Here is a 20,606-nt window from a genome sequence, read left to right on the forward strand (position 1 = left end):
GAACAGAAAAACATCTTTTATTTGCACTTTGGCATTCAGAATATTTGTTCTTGTTAAAATAAAGCATCCTCCGGGAAATAAAATGTATTCAATATCCTTAGAAAGGACACGACACAGAAAAACAGAAGGACTGTGAAGTTTGTCTCATCAGCTCTCAATACAGTCCAGAGGAACATTTACAAACCATCACCTCACTCTGAAACAGAATGATGATGTTGTGTCTGTTATGATGCAGCACAGCACTAACAGCAGCATTTGTGGTTCTTTAGTTTAAAATTCTTGCACAAATGTTGGCATTTAACGAGCAAAGCTAAAACGGAGATTTTTTTTTATATTAACACCTCAAGAGTTGTTGAAATTTTTTAAGTTGTATTCTTGAAAGCAAAACCTGAATCAAACTAAAATGTTCACCATCCTGTTACAGCTGAAAGGCATTTTAATCCGATTGTTTGATGGACATTAGCAGCTCAATAAGGCAGGGTGATTGATGTTTACACTGAAGCTGGTGAGGAAGAAGCCCTCCAACAACACACTGGAATGATCTCTGTTTTTTTAGACATCTGGTGTAAAAATATATCACATTTGAATCTTAAATCCAAGTGTTGATCCCATTTAGTCCAACTCGTACACCCCTCTCCATCTACAGCAATTAAACTCCAAAACAGAAAATCTACATCTTCTTCCTCCTCCTGTAACTCACGGGGGCAAAGAGCCTCAGTTTGTGTTTCTACTCCCTGCTGCGGGGGCCGTGTGGTGGAGGAGCTCCCTCCACAGGAGCGGAGCTGGGGACGGAGAGCAGCTGGCCGGCGTGGATGCGTTCGTTGACGCGCAGCTGACAGCCGTCCTGCAGCATGCGTAGAGCTATCCTGGCGATGTTGCGTGAATCGTCGAGGCCGGAGTGAGGGCGACCTTCATACTTCAGACCCAGCTTCTCCAACATGGTGCTCAGCTTCGTCTGTGTGCGGGGGACCTGCAGGGCCAACACAGACGTTTAGAAGGGGTTGTAACAATCCAATTTTGGTGGTTATTGTAACATATGACATTTAAATCCTGTCCCCGGTCTTTTGACAATAAACACAAACCTTGTAGAAGTTTCCATACAACTTCCTGATGTTAATCCACTTCTTCGCAAAGTGAGGATATCTGATGCGGCTGATTCTGCATTGGATGTTGAGGAACTTGCTCATATCCCAGGCTCTAAAGGAGATGGAGAACAAAAGCAGCCTTTGGTTAAGATTTCAATAAACACACAAGAGGAGACATGGGTTCAGTTAGAAATCTGCAGCAGTGCTGAATTCAAACATACCCGTCAGTAAGAATGGCGTATTTGTACTTTGTCCCGAGCTCTCTCTCCTGAAGCCAGTCCACGACCCTCTGCAGGACGGCTGGAAATGTGTCTGCTTCATCCACCATTTTCTGCAACAACATCAAATTTTAAATCACAAAAAAGCTGATCATAAAATTACAACACTGATTGCAAATCAACTGGGACCAACTAACCTGTGTTATGCCTGTTAACTTCACACAGAAGTCTGAAAGCTGTGGATTCAACTCCGGTTTGACGTATTCCTGAAAGGAGTCCACCTTCAAAATAAAAGACATATAAACATAATCATTAATCTTAAACTCGCCCTGCGGATTAGAAATTGAACATTACAACCGTAACTTACAATTTCTAGCGTGTGCGTGTTGATGAGCACCATGGGGAACTCGATGATTTCATGATGAAAGTCTGCAGGATTGTCCTCCTCACACGTCGCCTCAAAGTCCACCACGCAGATGTAGTCATAGTAGGTGTCAGTGGGTCCCCCCTCTGCAGCAGTCTGCATCAGCTTCTGCTTCTTGTAGTGGCTCTTCAACCTCTTCTTCATCACATCCTTTACACCCCTACACACAAAATGAAAACGGTTTATGAAACACTTCTTCTAGGCTTTGAAGTTCAGTCACTAATTCATTTCTGGAATATGATGATTAAAATATGAAGTGCATTTTAAACCAATCAGGAATCTAGTATTACCTTGTGTCGAGCTGCAGCTCTGCTAACTTCTTTCTCAGTTCGTCCTTTGACATGCGGTTGATGTGTCCATTAGCCAGAGCGATCTCTTTGTACACAGGATGACTGAAATCACTGTTTGACTGAGACGGAGACACCTGAGCAGCAGATTCTTCGGCAGGACAAATCCTGCTGCAAGGCTTTGCCTGATGAGAAATTATGTCAGTCATTAGTTCACAGAAGAAGGGTAATACAATGGGGCATTAAGCCAGTTATGGATTCTGGTTTGTTTACAGAAAGAGATAATGGGAGATCAAAGTCCAATAAATGTGTCAGATGTGATGATCTGTAAAGGTGCACACTGCACAGGTCACAGTTGTCAGTTTCAGGTCACAAATTAAAGTTACAAACATGTTAAGTGACTGGCCACTGTGAGCTTTGACTCTCCTCCTAAGTGACAACATGAAGTTAGCTAGCTGCTGATACCAACCTTTTCCTCCTCTCTTGTATTAGACATCTTCACATAGACGTCCTTGGCGTTAATGTTCTCCTTGTGCTCATCCATTTAAAGTGCAAATAAATCCTGAAAACAATCAGCTATTTGAAACAACTACTCAAGCGTAAAATGTATAAAAATAATCCACTATAAAACGCTAGTGGTCTCGATAGCTAACACTTGCTAACATGAGCTAACAGGACAGCAGACATTCCTGTGCGACTTCGCTAATGTCAACTTTAACAACACTAACTGCAACGCTAAAACGTGAAGTTGTTATTATAAAATTAAAAATGAAAAGCTAACAACGCATTTGATCGACAATGTTACTGTTTCTGTTCCAGTAGCACCCATTGATGTGTTAGCTCTCCGCAGCAACATGAAACTTTTTTTAAGGTGGACAGTTATGATGACTTCCGGTTTGCGCCAAAACAACATGAGTCATTTCCGCCACCTTGTGTTGTGGATGACGCTCCATGTTTTTTAAGACGTAATATATATATATTTAATTTATATTTGTTTTTGGTAATTGTTTTTTGTTCTGCATTATTAGCTTACATGTTTTGCCTTATTTGTCATTATTAAATAGCACTATTATAGTATTGAATAGCAAATACTGTATACGGCCCTAGCAGTAGGGAATACAGCCAGGATTCCATCTTCCTTCTTCCATTCAGTTTTCTTCAGCGAAATTTGGTATAGGAATAATTAAATTAGTTACATATTGATCCCAAAAGTTGCTGTTTCAGCCCTTAGACTATCTTACAAATATCAAAAATATTTAAATAGTGGCTACTGTTTTTTTTTTTTTTAAACATATACATAAAAAACTTTAAAATGTATCTTATATGTTTAAAACGTTCACAGACGGTAATTTGTTATGTAATAAGGGTGTATTAAAATCACAATTCTTTTCTTCTAGTATCTTCCTTTAAAAGTATATAAAAGATTTCCTTAAAATCTTTAAAAATATGTAAATGTATCAAACATTGGCTGCAGTTGATGATTTGTTGGCACTGCTCGTATCTGACAGCTAGGTGGCAGTCTCCTCTATGATTTATTCTGTGCCATGAACTCATACTTACACTGTACTGTATTTGTGCTCTAGGTGCCTAATAAAAATGTTAATGTACTGGACTCAGTGCTGCAGTTTGAACCAAACTAGTCCCTGTGTGGTTTGAGGAAAATGAACTGGGAAAGAAAAAGAGCAGTGTGCAGGACAAAGAGCAGGAGGAACGAAGCAGGGCAAAACATGGTCTGAATAATGAATCTGAGGCCGGCAAGAGTGGATAAAAGATTAATGATGGACAAAACAGCTGCTACTCGTTCTATAGCCAATCATATACCCATCAGTGTAGCTGAAATGCTCCTAGGATAATTAGTTTTTAGCTTTTTTAATTAAGATGAGTCAAATCATCATGACATTTGTTACAAGATGCGTCTGTTAATCCTTCGGGACTTAATTAAAATGTCTGCACTGAGATAAGTTACTTAAACACTTTGGTTTGCACTGTGCAGCTTGTGTTTGTTAAATAATTTTCGCACATTTTATGTATGAATTCTTTATAGTGCTTGCAGCGTCGTTTGATCCCTGCCCTTACATCTCGCAGCCTGTCTGATGGATAATGTTTAATGGATGAGATGGCAGGAATTTTAAAACAGGGGAATAATAAGAAGCAGAAAGTCTTAGAAAAACAAAGATTTATTCTCTCTTTTGAAAAAAATAATGTTATGGAAACCCATAACCAGCAACTAATGCACATAGAAGAGACAGAAATGTGAAAATATACATTATGGACTTAAAATAGAGCTTTGGAGAGGTTCACGTCTCTCCTGAACGGCAGACAGAAATAGTGTTTTAGCCAATTTTGAAATCAAGGAAACAAAACACAATAAAAAGAGTAATTTCAGTGTTCTTTAGAGAGGCTAAGGTGCCTTAAAAATGTCCATATTTGGCTTTTGAAGGGACGCAAACAGAAGTGAAACAGTAAGAAGAAATAAGCTGCATTTAAAAGGCAACAGTCCCCTCATCATCACAGTGATACAGGGCTAGGGAGCGTGGAGCTACATTGTTCAGCTTCCTCTGTCTGTTCTGTGCTGCATTCATGTCACAATGGAAAAACAGCTGCTAAAGGATAAGCAGTTTTAATTGTTAAATGCTGCTTGGGAAGATGGACATGGACCTGATATTTACAAGTATTATTGTGCAAGAACAGACTTACTTACTTCAAGTATTAAACAAAAAGTCATTACAATTCATAAGTCTTAAAATATGACGGCAGGGCAGGACTGTCTCTGCCAGTTTCATCTCAAATGAGTCACTTCCGAGCTGTTAGAGAGAGTCAGGTGTGAAAATGCTGAAAGGAATTATTGTGAGCAAATCAAACATAGCAGCAGTAATAATCACCCTCGGCGTCTTACACAGGTTTCAACAGGTGGGAATCTTTTCAAGTCAGCACTTTGAACAGTAAGAGAATAGCTATTCGTATTCCCATCGGACATGAACGCAGCACAACATCAAAGGCTTCACACAAAAGTTAATTTGTTCTGTTCACCTCGTAAAAAAGGCAATTCAATAAAAATCAAGACTTTTCTCTGACAGCTTTCCTCACCGTTTACATGCTAGCTGGTCGATGCTAAAGCTGCAGTCTTTGGAACTGAGTAAAGCACATCGACTCACACACCAAGTTATTTTCTCAAGTAGCTTCGAGAAGCAAAAACAGATATTTCAGGGACAAAAACCTTGAAGGATCAAACTAACAATACAGGAGGCAGTTGAAAGCTTTCCTTTTAAGTAGTTGTTCGACATTTTGGGCAAAATACTTCCAAGCTTTGTTGTTGAGAGTTAGCTGAGAAGACTGATACTCATGTCTGTATGCTAAATAAAAAGCTAGAGCTGGTTAGCTTAGCTTAGCACAAAGACTGGAAATAGGGGGAGACAGTTAGCGTGGCTCATCCCAAAGTGGGATTTGGGACAGCGAAGGCTTTTTAATTAACACATTATTTTGTGTTTGTGGCAGGAAGTTAAAGTAACTCCATTGAAAGCAACATTAACACTTCATTTTAAAGATTTAACGATGTATATCACATTTTAATTGTTGAGTTTTACAGGTTCTGTTCAATGGTTTGTTACCGATTGAATCGGGCTAGCAGTTTCCCTTTGTTTCCATTCATTATGCTAAGCTAGGCTATTCGTCTCCTGGCTCTAGCTTGATATAAGGCATACAGGAAATCACCTGAACTCTCAGCAAGAAAGCAAATACTTCACAAAATGTGAGACAGTTTCTTTAACAAACATTGTAGACACACAAGCAGGCGCACAGCACATGAACACACACTCACACAGACAAACACGCAAACAGTTTAAAACTTTAAAATTGTCCTTTTGAATGAGACACTGACAGGAACACATAAATACACAACAGCACACACAGTACAAATCAACCTTCAGGTGGATGTGTCTTTGTGTCGTCACAGCTGGCTGGTGTTCGATGAGGCATACTGTGCAGGTTCAAGACTGATCGACCGGCTTCATGCAGCCAGCGAGTGTTTGTTTGTTCAGAGGTGCTGCTATAACAGATACACTTCCCTTTAAGGACAGGAAATAATCCGTGTATTTTCATGCCCACTCCTCTATATTTAGTTTAGCGTCTGTTGTTGTGTGCAGCCAGTATCCTCTAATGAATCCAGAAGCCAATAACATGGCTGCCATGTGATCAATCCCAGCTGCTTTATCTCCTAATGGTCCAATACTTTGGACTGTAGTGGTACTCTGTTACGGCAGCGCTGTGCCCTGTTTTTATGTGTCCTCCTTGTAGACAGCTCGCTGCAGAGGTTTGTTCAGTTGTGATAAATTATATCAGCTTACGTGTATGTGTTGGAATCACTGCGGCGGTGCATTCTTGGAAAAGGCTTTGTGGATTTGTGTGGACCCTTTTTAGACATGCAGAGCCATAAATCAGTCACCGCGGGGCCTAGAATCACCAGGGGACTGGGGCAGGTGTAAGGCTACATGTAAACTCCTCCCCAGGTTTTGCGCTGCCATGACGACAAACATCACGGACACCTAGGTCGGCCAAAGTTATCAGGTCTCACTAGCGCAGCTCTTGGATCAGTGTGGGAGGACAAGTCGTTCCAAAGCGCACTGTAAATGTTCCCAGTTCTTCCACAGCAGCGCCAACACCGACACGCCCACGCAGGTGAGTGCCAGGTGGAGGCGGCTACGCAGCAGCGGGGCGGTGAACTTGGCGGCCGTGGAAACACACACGAGGATCACCGTTACGATGGCCAGCATGATGTTGATGCATTTTCCCAGCAGCACTTTGGCGTCGGTGTTTTCCACCTGAACCGTCTGTTGCTGCTGCTGCTGGAGCTCCAGCTTAGACACACGAGTCTGACACGACTCCAGGACCTCCTAAACACACACACACACACACACACACACACAAAAAAAACTCAGTTAAGATCAGGATATTACAGGTGAGCTATGACTAATAAGGGGAGGGCAGTGACACCAGATTAGATATGAATTTGCATTTACTGCATTAGAGATAAACAGCAGTGTAATATATTAAAATTAAACGGGAGATGCACCTAGGCAAAACGGCCCAAAGATAGTGTTTTGCATGTCTTCCTCTATAACACAGAACACTTTAAAACGATAATTGGTGACCAACAGACTTAAACCCAAAGTTTAGAGATGGAGATGGAGAGGAGCTGCTGGTTCTGGAAGATTTTTTTTCTCACTCTTAATTCCGGTTAAAATGTTTTCTTTTAGTCATATCCAAAATATTATTTAATACAAGAGGTTCCCTGATAATGCAACAAACTAAAGAGTTAAGCATCTGATTATATGTTTTACTTCTTTCAACTTGTTTTCTCAAAAAGCATCATCTTTTTTATAAGTTTAGCTGTGGGCCTTAAATACTGCAATACCCATGAGCCGAAAATGAAAAAGCTTTTTTAGGGTAATTCATTCACATTTTCTCCTATTGATTTTTGGACAATTACAATTGGTTACAATTTGCTCTACATTTGGATTGAAAAACGGATACCGTAACGCTTTATATAAAGGTCCTTGTAATAAGCGTTAGTTAATAGGTAATAAGTACTTGTAAGATGCTTATTAACATTAAATATATGTTAATAAGGCTATATAAGTGCATAATAAAGGGTTAATTAACCTAAATAAGGCACTGTTCTCGCTTTAGCTGCAAAAAAGCACAATTAACTGGTAATAAGTGCATAATGAATTGCTAATCACTGCATAGTAAAGTATGTATTAATATTAATAAAGCAACTCTAAAGCTTAGTAAAGGCATAACAATGGCATAATAAAGTGAGTAAAACCCAATGAATGCATTTGTAATGCTATTGTAAACACTTCTATTAAAGCTCTTAGACTGTCTATAAATTAAGTTTCTATTAATATAATATCAAGTTTCTTATAAGTGCTTATAAATGTCTTATTAATGTTAATAAGTATCTTATAAGACTTATAAGAGTCTTATCACCGATTAACTAACGCTTATTACGAGGACCTTAATATAAAGCGTTACCATGGATACTATCTACAGAGGAAACATGCTTAACTGGGACGCCTGAAACAGTTCCTCCAATCAAGCAGTTCTATTCAAATTAACGATGAAACAAAATAGAGAATAAACAAATAATCACGTTTATGAAACTGCAGATTTAGAAATTTTGGCAAATGTTTTGCTTGATAAATGACTTAATCACTACATAGATGTTTAAAAATGTCCAAGTAGAATTCTCTCTTCATTGTTTAATCAGATTATTATTTCAGTTTTCAGAGTCAAGTGTGTGTCAAAGGCAAGTGTGGTTTGGTGGTACATTATATAACAGCTACTTATAGGCTAACTGTGTGTATGAGTGTGTACACAACAACACTTTACCTGTATGTCCCTGGCCCTCTCGTAGGCCTGGTACGCCACCTTCTCCTCTATACTGGCCAGTTCCTGCTTCAGGTTACTGGTCTCATGCTGGTGGAGCTCCGTCAGGTCGTTCAGCTGGTCCTCCAACCGCTCATACCTGACACACACAAGCAAACACACACACACACAGAAAGATGAAGAGTAGGTGGAGGCCCAGCACAGAGGGAGAAACAATGCATAATTGAGAGTGTGTGTGGGCGAGTTACAGTACAGCCGTTTATGTACTACTGCTGAAAACATTTGCCCTTGGTTGACTTAGCAACAGTCTGCGGGTTTGTGTGTAAGCTCTGCTATCTATTTTTAGTTTACGAATGCTTTTTATAATGGTCCTTTAAAACTGTCAAAAGCTCTTCAAGGTTCAACAGCACCTGTACAAACAGAATCTGCAAAGGTTAGGGCGACTGGATTCCTGCAGGAGAAGTTAAAACATTTGTCGTCATCAATATTTTATTCAGACTGCAACAAAAAGCAAATTAATTTATAGCCCTAAATTAGGCAGTATTTACTTGTGATCCTTCAGGTCATCCCGAAGTGTAATCATGCATTATGAGCAGTCCAACCAAAAGTAATGTTTCCTTCTGGGATGGTTCATTTGAAGGACTTTTAGAGGAAAGTGCGACTGTAATTTTGAAGAAAAAAGCCAGAGAAATTATACAAAATATTTAGATTTTACTTGTTTTTTTCTTAATTTTTGTTTATAGTCTATTCATCTGTCATCTGTGTAGCTTTAAATATTAAATTTCTTTAACACTTGTTTTACTCATCTTTTTCTAATCACAGTAATGCTTAGGATAACCTGGCTGAGAGTGGATGGTGGATAAATGTTTCATAAGTCGAGTTCAGTCTATATTTAATAAAACACGCTATACACTATGGCTGCACAATTAATGGAATATTAATCCCGATCATGATTTTGGGTTCCTCACAATTAAATAATTGATTGACGGCGATATTGACATTTAAAATGCTCCGCCCGTAGAAAACTCTGCTGCACGCCAAGTAGAGCAGTTTAGAGTGGAAGAGTAAACAACAGACAGCGGTGTTTCGGTTCAACAAGTGACTGATAACTGGCGACTCTCTGCGGAATGCGTCTGTGGTTGTCATAGTTACAGCAGCTGTTGAAAACGGGAGGAAAATACGCAGCTGTCCTCTTGATGCCTCTGTTATTTTTCACTACGATCTCAAAATAAACTCATCTGTTACGTCTTTGAGGTGTTGTTTGTGTTGTTTGTGCAAACGATTTAATGAAGGCTGCTAACGCTCAGCTGCTTGTTGTTACACTTAAAACAGGAAGAGAGCGAGTCACTCGTTAAACCGAAACAACGGTCCCCCGACACGGCTCGTCAGTGGTTGTTTGGAAGTATTTCGAGTGATGTTAAGCAAGAAAAAATAATCAGCCAAGAGTGCATGAAACCTGAGTCTGCACCACAAAGCAACACGACTAACTTATTCAAGCAGTTGCAAAAACAGCACAAAGTGCAGCCCTAGTTTTTTCTATAAAGACTTCAGGTCATTGCACATTGAAGAGGCTGAAAAATCTCATTTTATATAGTTTTTAAGCTGGAGTAGTTTTTTATGGGGTCATTAAGGAAAATAACCTTTCAGCATATTGTGATTCAAGAGGTCGGGGACAAAAGCAGATTTTTAAACCTCCTTTTAAGGCTTTACACAATCTTTTTCGTGACGGGAGACTTTGTTCAATCAGCTTCAGAGAGACGGTGTTCACAAACACAGATCTGTGTGCACAACACATGCCTGCAGGTAATGAAAGTGAAAGCCTGATCAATGGAGTAAAGTCCTGCCTACATGCTAAAGCGGCCCAAAAAAAGAAAGACCGACTTATCATCCGGAGAGGCTTTAAGGGAATCGACGATTAATCCACAAATCATGTGTCAATATCGGCAAAGTGTTTCAGAGGCGGAGATTATAGATGGATTCTGAGCTGCTTCTCCTGCGCGGCTGCCTGCTGACTTTATCTTCCTGTAATATCTTAATGTGTTGCCGTAGAGATTTACCTTGAAAGCAGAATCTGACGTGTGCAGGTTGGTGAATGTGCTGGTGGTTTACAGAGAGGGGAGAGCTGCTGCAGGAGGACGACTGTGTCTTTAAAAGTCTGCTTTTCCCAGAAAGCTCAATACTCCACCTCCAATCTAAAAGAGTGCTGCTTGACCTACTTACTTACGAATTCTACTTTGGATTGTACTCTAACACACCATCAGTGGGCGTGTGTGTGTGCTCCGTGTGGTGAAACACATGTTCTCTGATGCTGCACCCACCTGTATCTCTCCTCCTGGATCACCTGCGTGAAGTAGCTGTAATCCCGTTTGAACTGCGTGCTCAGAGTCTCCATGTCCTCCGCCAGCTGTGCCTGAGACTCCCTGATGTCCCGCACCATGTCCAGCACCTCCCCCAGCCTCCCGTTGGAGTCCGACCTCCCCGGACCTCCAGACCCCGCCCCCGAGCCCCCGGCCATGTTCCCGTTTGAGTCAGCTGATGCAGACGTCCCCGTGGAGCACTCGTCGTCGCTCTGATACTTGCTCGCCTTGGCTACGGTGGTGGCGCTCCCGCTCAGACCCCTCGCCCCGCCCTCCGCCTGCAGCCCCGACCCCGACTCCATGGAGCTCTTGAGGTGGGCGATGTTATCTGCACTGCCAAACTTGTTCCTGATGAGGTTTGCGAACTCCCGCGACTTGTTGAAGAAGAACGGCGGCGAGAGCGACACGCCGGGCCCGATCGTCTTCACTTTGTCCAGAGCCGGGTGTCGCCCGGTGGTGCTGACGTCCTTCAGGCTGCCCTCCTTGCTGTGAGTCCCGGACTCCTTGCTGCTGCCGTCCTTGTGGCTCTGCTTCCCGTTGGTCTCGCTGTCCTTCATGCGGCGGTGGTACTGCTCCAGCTTCCTCTGCAGCCCGGCGATGGTGTGCGCTGACTTCTGGTTCTTCTTCTCAAACACCTGACGTATTCGTGACACCTGCTGCTTGTCGGCGTTGTTCACTAGCTTCAGGTACTCAGCGACATTCTTGTCCCGAGCCGTCTGCTCCACCTTGATCTTCTCGGTCACCTAAAACAAGAAATAAAGGAGAAAAGTTTTAAATGAAAGATATACCTGAGCTGCTTTTACCAAACTGTATAATCTGTAAACCTCTGCATGAAACTGATTAAGGTCTGCGTCACAACAGTGGATACAACAACATGCTTGTAGGCTTTAATATTTTACTCGATCACAGATCTCCTCTGAGCTGCTCTTTAGCTGTAACATTAGCCCACAGTCTTTCTTCTCAACTATTTCTAATAAGAAATATGTATTAGAAGATGGGTGCAATTTCTTCTTAATTAAATTCATAGCCTCTTTGGTGTCTGCAGATTCACAGCGGAAATCTAAAAGACATTATCTCATTATTGGAAAAAGAAACACGTCTTTAACTGCCCTACAAACCGAGCGGAGGAGATATTTAACCATGTCTTATGTTCAGAGAGTCCACGTGTCACATGTGTACACACTGTCCTGAAGGTCAAGCACAGTAAGTCTACAAGGAGGTGACTAATTGTCGTCCCCGCTGACCTTGAGGATCTTCTGCTGCAGGCTGTCGATACCCAGCGCTCCCTTGTTGAAGTCCAGGCCGACTCCGTCGTCTCCCACGCTGTCCACCACGTCCAGGTTGGACTCGGAGCCGCCGCGACGGATGGGCACCGGGATGCTGAGGATGTTGACATCGCAGGCGCTGCGCTCAGCCTATTGAAACATACAGGAACAAATAAAGAGGATTTAATTATTATTATTCCTAATAGTGTCCTTTTTTTGTTTCCCTAACCCAATCATAAACAGTTGACAGTGAAATATAGGAAAGAAAAGCAGCCAAGCCTTTCATTTGACAGCCTGGAACGAGAAAATAAGCCATAATAAAACATTTATTCTTCAAAAACAAATAGAACAGTCGAGTCTTTTGATGTGACCTGACTAATAGAGTCAGCGCTAATTTATATTGTTTGAAAAACAAGCTAAACAAAGCTAAACAATTCCAGCTGAATCCAGAGCCAGACAACATCCGACACCCTCATCATTATTTCAGGCCTTTGAGAGGTTTTACCTTTCACTGACAGCTCTAACTCGGATAATAACTGTTGTTGAGACTTGAGAGGTGCACAATTATATAATGCCTCTTCAGCCCCTCCAGAGAGAAAATCACAGCTCTCTGAAGTAGTATGCTTGTTATAGAAACAGAACTATTTACATATTTGTCAAACTTCAGGCTCTGACAGACTAAACTATGTGCAAACAAGACTGAGAGCAGAGCCAAGCTAGCTGCTCTGTGAGGCGTTACCTTTGAGCTAAATGCCAGCATGCTAACAAGCTCGCAGGAAGAAGAAAGAAGGAGACACACAGTCATTTATTTATCCCCAAGAGGAAAGTCAATGTTTTCACTCTGTTATTACAAACATAGGCTCGGAATACACACATGCACAAACAGGACCCCATGAACGTGCATTAAAGGACCAGTCAGCCGATTTTCAACCTCAGTCCTATCATGCTATCATGGGGAGCTAACGCCGTTATGGTAGGGAAACAATGCAATTTCTCTCTGTGCCTTTGGAGGACGCTCTTCAACGGGCCCTGGAAAACAAGGCGTCATCTGCTAAACTACACTTCCTCAATCTAGGCCGCCCGCCTCTGATGTCACGTCTCGTTCAAAATCGTCAGGTTTGAAATGTAGACCAGCGCTGGGCTGTTCCTCTTTTTGGAGGGGTGCAATGCATGCTGGGTGTTGTAGGAATGTAGAATGGACGAAACCACGAGCTGTTTGTACAACTTCCTCCACAGCTATGGCGCCAATTTCAAATATTATTGCTTCTATCGATTACAGAGAACACCAGCTTTGACTGACAGCGGCTTTTTCCAGGGGCGAACTGCTCCTTTAACGGAGAGATGGGCTGCACCACAAGCAGTTGGGGATTGGGTGCCTTGCTCAGGGACACCTTGACAGTGCCCAGGAATGGAGCCGGGCACATCTGCAGCTACCAGCCTCAATTCCTAACTTGGTTCGTACCGGGACGTGAACCGGCCACCCTCCCAAGCCAAATCCCTACAGACTGAACGACCATCTAACCCAATGAGATGCTAATATGTTGATGTTCAGCAGGTGCAATAATTACTATGAATGTCAAAGTTTAGAGTGTTGGCGTGCAAAGGTCAACCTCATGGTTCACTAGAGGAAAAGTCAGGGGAGCATGGAAGTAAGTGTGATTCAGCCTCTGGAGATCACGGCAATCCATAACAGAGTGGTTGAGATGTTTTGACCTTGAAAGTTAATTTAAAAGGAACTCAGAGAGAAAACTAAAGCTCCACAGAAGCCTCATACGTACAGGGAAAACACAGTAAAAAAAAGAGGAGGCATGAAATATATATTGCAGATGAAAGCACAGGCTGAACTGTGTGCCAAAAACCAGCAGCACAGTCAGTTACATTGATTTAAAATATCACATGTTTATGGCTTCTTTCATCTTCTGCCTTCACTGTTTTCTCTCCATCTACGTCTACCTGTCTTACGTCTTAGTAAAGCACACACACAGGATCAAAGAGTCCTGAGTCTGTAGTCCTGGGAGGATTCTTGTGTTTAGACTGGAGGGACAGAGCCGCTGATGAAACAGTAAATTTGTCCTGAGATGCACAACGGTCAGTTAGAGAAGCGGCGTGGAGCCCAGGGCTGCAGACAAACCGCGTCTAGAGCCTCTTCTGCAGAAAATCCACTCACTGTATTGACAATAGCAGACTATTATGTAATGCAAACTAAAATATTAGTGTGTGGAAGCTCTAGTTGCCAAGGCAGCGGAGCACACACAAACAGGCTACGCTCTGACACACACACATGAGGAAACCGCTGTGCTGACAGACCCTGAAGGCACGTTTTTGGCTCTCTTCTCTTTGTCTTTGTCTCACACACAGACAAGCAGACTTCATGACACTTTAATTGTGTTCTGGGGCTTTTAGCTGCTCGACCCTGCAGAGCCATCAACCCAAACAGAGAACAAAAAGTCCTACATTATCAAACTGCAACTTTTAAGGCTTTGTTCTGAATCAAACTGGACTTCTTGCTACTCCTGAGTACAGATGGCTCACACCCTCAGAACATCACACATCCATCGCTCCGACCAGACGGGCCGAGACGCGGCCAGAACAAACCTGTGGTATAAATATCGCTGCTATAATCAACGTTAAATAAAAGGAGTGTTTGCTGCTTGTTGCTTCAAACGTCGTTTATTTTGCTTGATAGAAGAATAAATAATCTCGAGTTGTTTTCACTGCAAAGAGGCGGCTTTTACACTCTGCCAGGCTGTGATGAGATTTTAAGAATTTATAGCCGTACGGAGAAGCCTAGAAACCCTAAATTTTCAGCCACCTGGAGACTAAATATTCTGAAGGTTTTATTTGTGCACTCTGCAGTGAATGTACCTGAATTATATACCAACACAATTCTGAGTTTATGAGTGGAAATTGTCTGAGGAACTTTTTAGCCGGGCTTTTACTTAAGGTGCATTGTCATTTCTTAATCATTGGCTTTATTCAATAGACTTCTACATTCTTAAAATTACATGAATAAACCAGCAGACAAAAAGTGCCGAGTCTTGCCAATGCTGTTGTCCATTTTTACTTTTTCTCTTTGCTGTTTTAATCTCCCTCCGAGTTTTAATCTTGCTCTAAGCTGAGTGAAGTCAATCCCCTCCAAAATAATGCAGGCTACTGGCAGCCAAGATTAAAGAGGGGGTATTATGCCATTTCATATTTTAAGATATATATATAATTTTACAATGTTGGATTTCCAAACTGAACGTGGGTGAAGTTTCAGATCTGTAGGTAAAAGTATGTTGGAGTAATCCCCAGGCTTCTCAGCTCAGTCTGCAGGCTGCTGTGAACGCCAGGTTTCACACAGCTGCTCAGCAGGCTTCAGAGAGCTGGCCAATCAGAAGAAAGCGGGCTTGTAGGGGCGGGGTTTCTTTAAGGGACACAGCTGACTGAGTCGTAGGAGGTATCACAGAGTGAATTATGAAGCTTGAAATTAGCATAATGTTAGAGTAATTTACATTTTATCTACATTTAACCTTCTTATTTTGTTCATTTTACAGGTGAGTCCCTCTCCCTACACATTGAAGTAAACAAGTATGTTTACAGGGCTTTGGGAGAACCATTGTATGTGTGTTGTAACAGCCGTATGAAGCCTTTCTAGTAGGTGATGGAGCTGGGTAAAGTGTCATGATTTGCCTCAAGTGACGGTGGTGGTGCAGTGGTTAGCGCTGTCGCCTCACAGCTAAAGGGTTCATGGTTCTAACCCCGGTTCAGATGTAGCGCGCCTTTCTGTGTGGAGTTTGCATGTTCTCCCCGTGCATACGTGGGTTCTCTCTTGGTACTGCGGCGTCCTCCCACAGTCCAAAGACATGCTCGTTAGGTTCATTCGTGACTCTAATTTGCACGTAGGTGTGAATGTGAGAGTGAAAGGTTGTCTGTCTTCGTGTGTCAGCCTCTGTGATTGAGTCGCGGTCAGTCCAGGGTGTAACCCCGCCTCTCGCCCAATGACAGCCGGGATAGGCTCCAGCCCCCGACCACCCTGAATTATCATAACACTCCCAAACTTCTGACTTCTGCCATGTTGCATTGTGGGTAATGTAGGCGGCACGTTTTGCCAAGACAGAATAATGTGGGGGGGGGGAAACAGACATTACTTCTACTTCTGCTGCTTTGAATTTGGACATCGTAATTTGAGTTCTGTTAAAAACCATGACCATGTGCAACTCCTGTCTACTTCTTTAAGTCGTTAAAATTACAATAAAAAAACCAGCATCACTTCTGCCAACAAATTTTATACGTGTTACTTTTAAGGTGACTCGTCAAACTACAAATGTCAAAGCCCAACGTGGCTGAAGCAGTGGCTGGTAAGAGAAAATAATTAACGGACAATTAAGTCATTAAAATTGACGGCATGGTTCTCGGTTGCTGCCTGAGTTATTAGAAAGCCTCTATTGATCGGCACATGATCACACTGTGAGCCCACTGCAAAGAAAGTGTGTCAGCTTCCTGTCGCGGCACACGCTAAACTCACTTCAAGGATTCAAAGTTTTTAAGAGACATTAGCAAACAGACCACGCTTCCATGTCCACAAACCAACCCGCTCGCCTGCCCTCCTCTGCTGCCTCTGACACACAAACATCCTGGTCATAAATCAGCCGGCTGCAGGACATTCAAGAGTGTAAACATGTGGCTGGCCGTGCCTCACGCTCCGCAGTCTGAACACGTATTGAACATCCACAGGAAAAGTAGGTCTGAGGGTGAAATTATTACCATGTGCACACTCGGGGGCAGCATACGTCTCAGGGAACACACGTGTCTGCGTTACAGAGCAGTTATCTGTCCACCACTCGTCCTGTGACCTCGGTCTGCACTACAGGCCATTTAGATTATTATACAGATGGGTGAACACAGTCAAAACACACTAACAACACAGCAGGGCATGAGACCACTGGGTAATATAAAGCAATATCCTCACTGGTCTGAACACAGACGTTTCATATGTCTCCAAAAAACAACAAGTATATGTCTGGATGTGAGCGCAGAATGGGCTCGGATAAATTTCCTTGGAGGGAACTATCGGCTGCAATAATGCTCCAAATGTGATTCTCACAGCAGACGGCCTCCGAGAGAAAAGGCTTGGAAAATGTAAAATCATGGTGGCTGAGGAGGTTCATTTGCATAACAACTGCAGCTCTCTGCAAGCTTTGGTGCACATATCCACTGTCAGTGCATATGCAACAATCTGACATGCTCTGCTGCTTTCATCAATCTTCTACATTCCCCATCAATCACACAAACACTAAACTATTTCTAAAATGACAAGTCCATTGAAGTCATTGAATTGTCCTTTTGTGCATTTTCTGTGAACAGCTAGTCGAATACAAGCTTCTCAAATGTAAGAATTTGCTGCTTTTCAGTCGACAGTCAACAAAAACTCCAACTAATCTAATTGTCGTTAATTACTTGTTTACGTCATCGCTTGTTTTGCATGCTGTGCGCAGACATAACACCAGAGCCGAGTTGCTGAGGGGTGAGCTATCTCGCATCCTTACTATCTCTGCTTAGAGTTGAGCATGCAAAACAGCGAGCGGGAGGTGAAGGTAAAGCGTCCTAAAGTGTGGCAGCGTTTCACCCTCAACGCTGCGAAGACAAGGATCGCCTGTAAAGCTGACTAAAGCCGGAGCACGTCAGTAATGTGCGAGCATTTGAAGAGAAGGCACGATGGAGTTGTGTCTTGATTTGATTTATTGTTATGTCAGCACTTTGTCTGTCGTTGGTTTTAAAAGGACAAAAATGTGTCTTGTATCAGTAGGAGCCAAATCAGCAGCAACGGTTATTAAATGACATATTTTTGAATGAACTCATTTATGGTCTTAATTGTTAGTTAGCACAGTTAGCTGAGAGATAACAAAGATTAAGTTATTGTGCAGTTAATTAAGACTAGTCGACTTTCAAAGTAGTCGTTAGCTGCAGCCCTGGTTTTGTTTCTTTTGAACCTTTTGTTACACAAAACCAGCAACGTGAAGATTTTAACTTCTGTTTAAAACTGAAACAACAAGATGTATTTACAGTTAGGCTAGCAGCTGTATAAAGCTATATGTACACACAGCAGTGATTTAAACTAAATGCCAACATTAGCATGCTAACAGGCCCGATCCATTCTGCGCATGCATCGCTCGACTCGAGAGAGAGTTGTGTTCGTGTGCTGGCGTGTAACATTAGATGAGAGAGTTGTGTCATTGGGTTGGCTGTCAAATTAGCTAGTTTTACCAAATAAGCTAATTAGTATGTATGATACAGAGTTCGTTTAACAATCTATGTTAATAAAACAAGCAGTTGTGCAACTTTTCTGTGCTTTAATGTTGGCTAATAACAGCCACGTACTGTTATTGGTATTGCAGTGTTGTGTATTTGTCTAATATTGTGTTGTTAATAAAGTTATTAAAAACAAGACTTGCTGCCGTCAAGCGTTCACACGTGAGGTACAAATCGGGCAGGAATAAGTATGAGCATGCGCAGAACGGATCGGGTACTGACAGGCATGTTTTCTATTTTCACCATGTTAGTTTAGCCTGTTAGCATGCTAACATTTGCTAATTAGCACCAAACACAATGCACAGCTGAGGCTAACGGGTAATGTCACAAGTTTTGGAGGTTTTCGGTCTTCAACTTAAGTGTTGAGGAAAAGTCAGATTGACTCCCAAATTATAGAAATCCATGGCCTGTCAATCCATCCAACAGTCATCGAGACATTTTGCTTAAAAACAACCTCCTAATGGCGCTAAAGTAAAGGTCAGGTGATCACAAAACTCAGCAGTAAACATAGTTTGGGAACAACGACTGTTAATACAAAATGTTGTGCCAATCCATCCAGTGGATGTTTAGATATTTTTGTCTGGACCAGCTGACGACCAGAGCCTCATAACTGTCACTAGCATGGCTAAAGGAAACAGATTAACTAATAATGTAAACAAATCATCCGTTTGAGGCCTAACCAAATTCAACAAAGCATGCATGATGAGACAGATACGGTGTGTAGGCGTCAGCGTGCGTCGGTGTGTGATTTGCATCGACTTTCTTTATTCAAAATCTGAGATAAGAGGCTGCAGAGGAAGCGCGCGGTGTGGATGTGGGCCAGCAAGTGCTACTTCATCTCCCACTACACCGGCTGATCTGAGGGCCTCATTGACGGAGCTGGGAGCAGGGACCTTGCCGCGGGGAGACAGCGGACCGACAGCAACACACAAACTGCCCAAAGGAAACTTTTGCTGCTCCAGGCTCAGAATCAGAAGCCGATTCCTTCTGCCTCCGACCCATCAATTTATTCTCCACTAACACGAGCCAGAGGTAGACCCCCGTCACAAACGAGGCAACAATAAAACACGCAATCACTCATAAACGTCCCTCTGCTCCCCTTCAGCTCATCAGCGTCATTTTGCCAAAACACAGAGATGAGACTCGTTAGTCAAAAAATAATCAGCAGCTGTCCTCGAGTGACGAGAGGACAAGTCGATCCACAACAGTAATCCATCAAGTCAAGGTTGTTTGCAGGAAATGAATGCTGCTTAAGACGTTTACTGAACACACGTTATTTGTCAGTGTCAGCAGTCACACAGGAAGATAGTGGAAGCACCTGAGAAGATTCATACCCTCTATGTGTGTAGATAACTTAAGGTAACCTACAATTTTAATAAAAGTCGTATGTTGAGCAGGAATGACAAACATTTGTTGGTTGCAGCTTCTTAAATATTTGATGCTTTGCTTTGTTGTGCATGAAAGTTAACCGAATATATTTGGGTTTTGGAAAAACAGCACATTAGAAGTTGTTTTCATTTTTCACATATCCATCCATTTTCTACACCGCTCATCCTGTACAGGGTCACAGGGGGGCTGGAGCCTATCCCAGCTGTCATTAGACGAGAGGCGGGGGCTACACCTTGGACTGATCGCCTGTCAATCACAGGGCTGACACACAGAGAAAACCGTACACACTCACATTCACATTCAATTTAGAGTCACCACTGAATGTAACGAGCATGTCTTTGGACTGTGGGAGGAAGCCGGAGCACCCGGAGGGAACCCACGCACGCACGGAGAAAGAACATGCAAACTCCACACAAAAAGGCCCGCTACGTCCGAACATGGGATTTGAACCAGGAACCTTCTAGCTATGACGCGCCTCCATGCAGCCTGATTTTATAGACTAACGATAAGTGGATAAAGAAGATTAATCACAAACTTAAATAATTGTAAGTTGCAGCCCTTATATGGGACATGATGGAGTCTGAAGTGGCAGCTTTTGTGTTGACAGTTAGTTGATTTAATTAATAATTATATATTAGCATAATAGTCGCCAAATTAGTCATCTTATGAAAACCTTGTCAGCCAAAAAAAGCTTCTTTATTTGGCTGTTTTTAGCTCTTTAAGAAGGAGAATGTTCCTCTGAAAACGGCTTCATTCAGACCAAATAATGAATAAACCAATAAAAACGTTCATTCATTAGTTTCCTATTAAATTGGAGAGAAAAAGAATAAGTTAAATATGTGAATCTCTCAGTTTAAATATGTGAAAGCTGAAGGCAAATGATGTATAATGGTTATAGGATTA

General features: G+C 42.2%; 2 protein-coding genes across 2 annotated transcripts in view; both read right to left on the reverse strand.

The window, feature by feature from the left end:
- Window positions 1–20: 20 nt before the first annotated feature.
- Window positions 21–2,848, reverse strand: eri1 (exoribonuclease 1). The gene is made up of 7 exons (XM_069671347.1): window positions 2,484–2,848; window positions 2,018–2,199; window positions 1,671–1,887; window positions 1,501–1,584; window positions 1,307–1,416; window positions 1,083–1,197; window positions 21–970 (listed from the first exon to the last, which is right to left on the reverse strand). The coding sequence occupies exons 1-7, from the start codon at window positions 2,556–2,558 to the stop codon at window positions 728–730; spliced, it is 1,026 nt and encodes a 341-aa protein (XP_069527448.1). The 5' UTR covers window positions 2,559–2,848; the 3' UTR covers window positions 21–727.
- A 1,325-nt stretch (window positions 2,849–4,173) lies between these two features.
- The window catches only part of LOC138599395 (transmembrane and coiled-coil domain protein 3-like), a 34,972-nt gene continuing 18,539 nt past the window's right edge, over window positions 4,174–20,606 (reverse strand). The window contains exons 2-5 of the mRNA XM_069671051.1: window positions 12,003–12,173; window positions 10,720–11,501; window positions 8,405–8,540; window positions 4,174–6,903 (exon numbers count right to left, since the gene is read on the reverse strand). Coding sequence (XP_069527152.1) covers window positions 6,601–6,903; window positions 8,405–8,540; window positions 10,720–11,501; window positions 12,003–12,173 — 1,392 coding nt within the window. The 3' untranslated portion in view covers window positions 4,174–6,600. The remainder of the gene's footprint in view (window positions 6,904–8,404; window positions 8,541–10,719; window positions 11,502–12,002; window positions 12,174–20,606) is intronic.

This window comes from Semicossyphus pulcher, unplaced genomic scaffold (assembly GCF_022749685.1).
Source record: "Semicossyphus pulcher isolate SPU_LCO1_2020_fin unplaced genomic scaffold, fSemPul1.0.p SCAF_20, whole genome shotgun sequence".
Lineage (NCBI taxonomy): Eukaryota > Metazoa > Chordata > Actinopteri > Labriformes > Labridae > Semicossyphus > Semicossyphus pulcher.

What these genes read in the sequence shown, in the direction of transcription:
- eri1 (XM_069671347.1), bottom strand. Translation starts at nt 2,558, where the DNA reads ATGGATGAGCACAAGGAGAACATTAACGCCAAGGACGTCTATGTGAAG. An exon ending in GAGCTGCAGCTCGACACAAG is followed by an intron (nt 1,888 to 2,017) that starts GTAATACTAGAT and finishes TTTTGTGTGTAG; the next exon opens with GGGTGTAAAGGATGTGATGA. An exon ending in TACGCCATTCTTACTGACGG is followed by an intron (nt 1,198 to 1,306) that starts GTATGTTTGAAT and finishes CATCTCCTTTAG; the next exon opens with AGCCTGGGATATGAGCAAGT.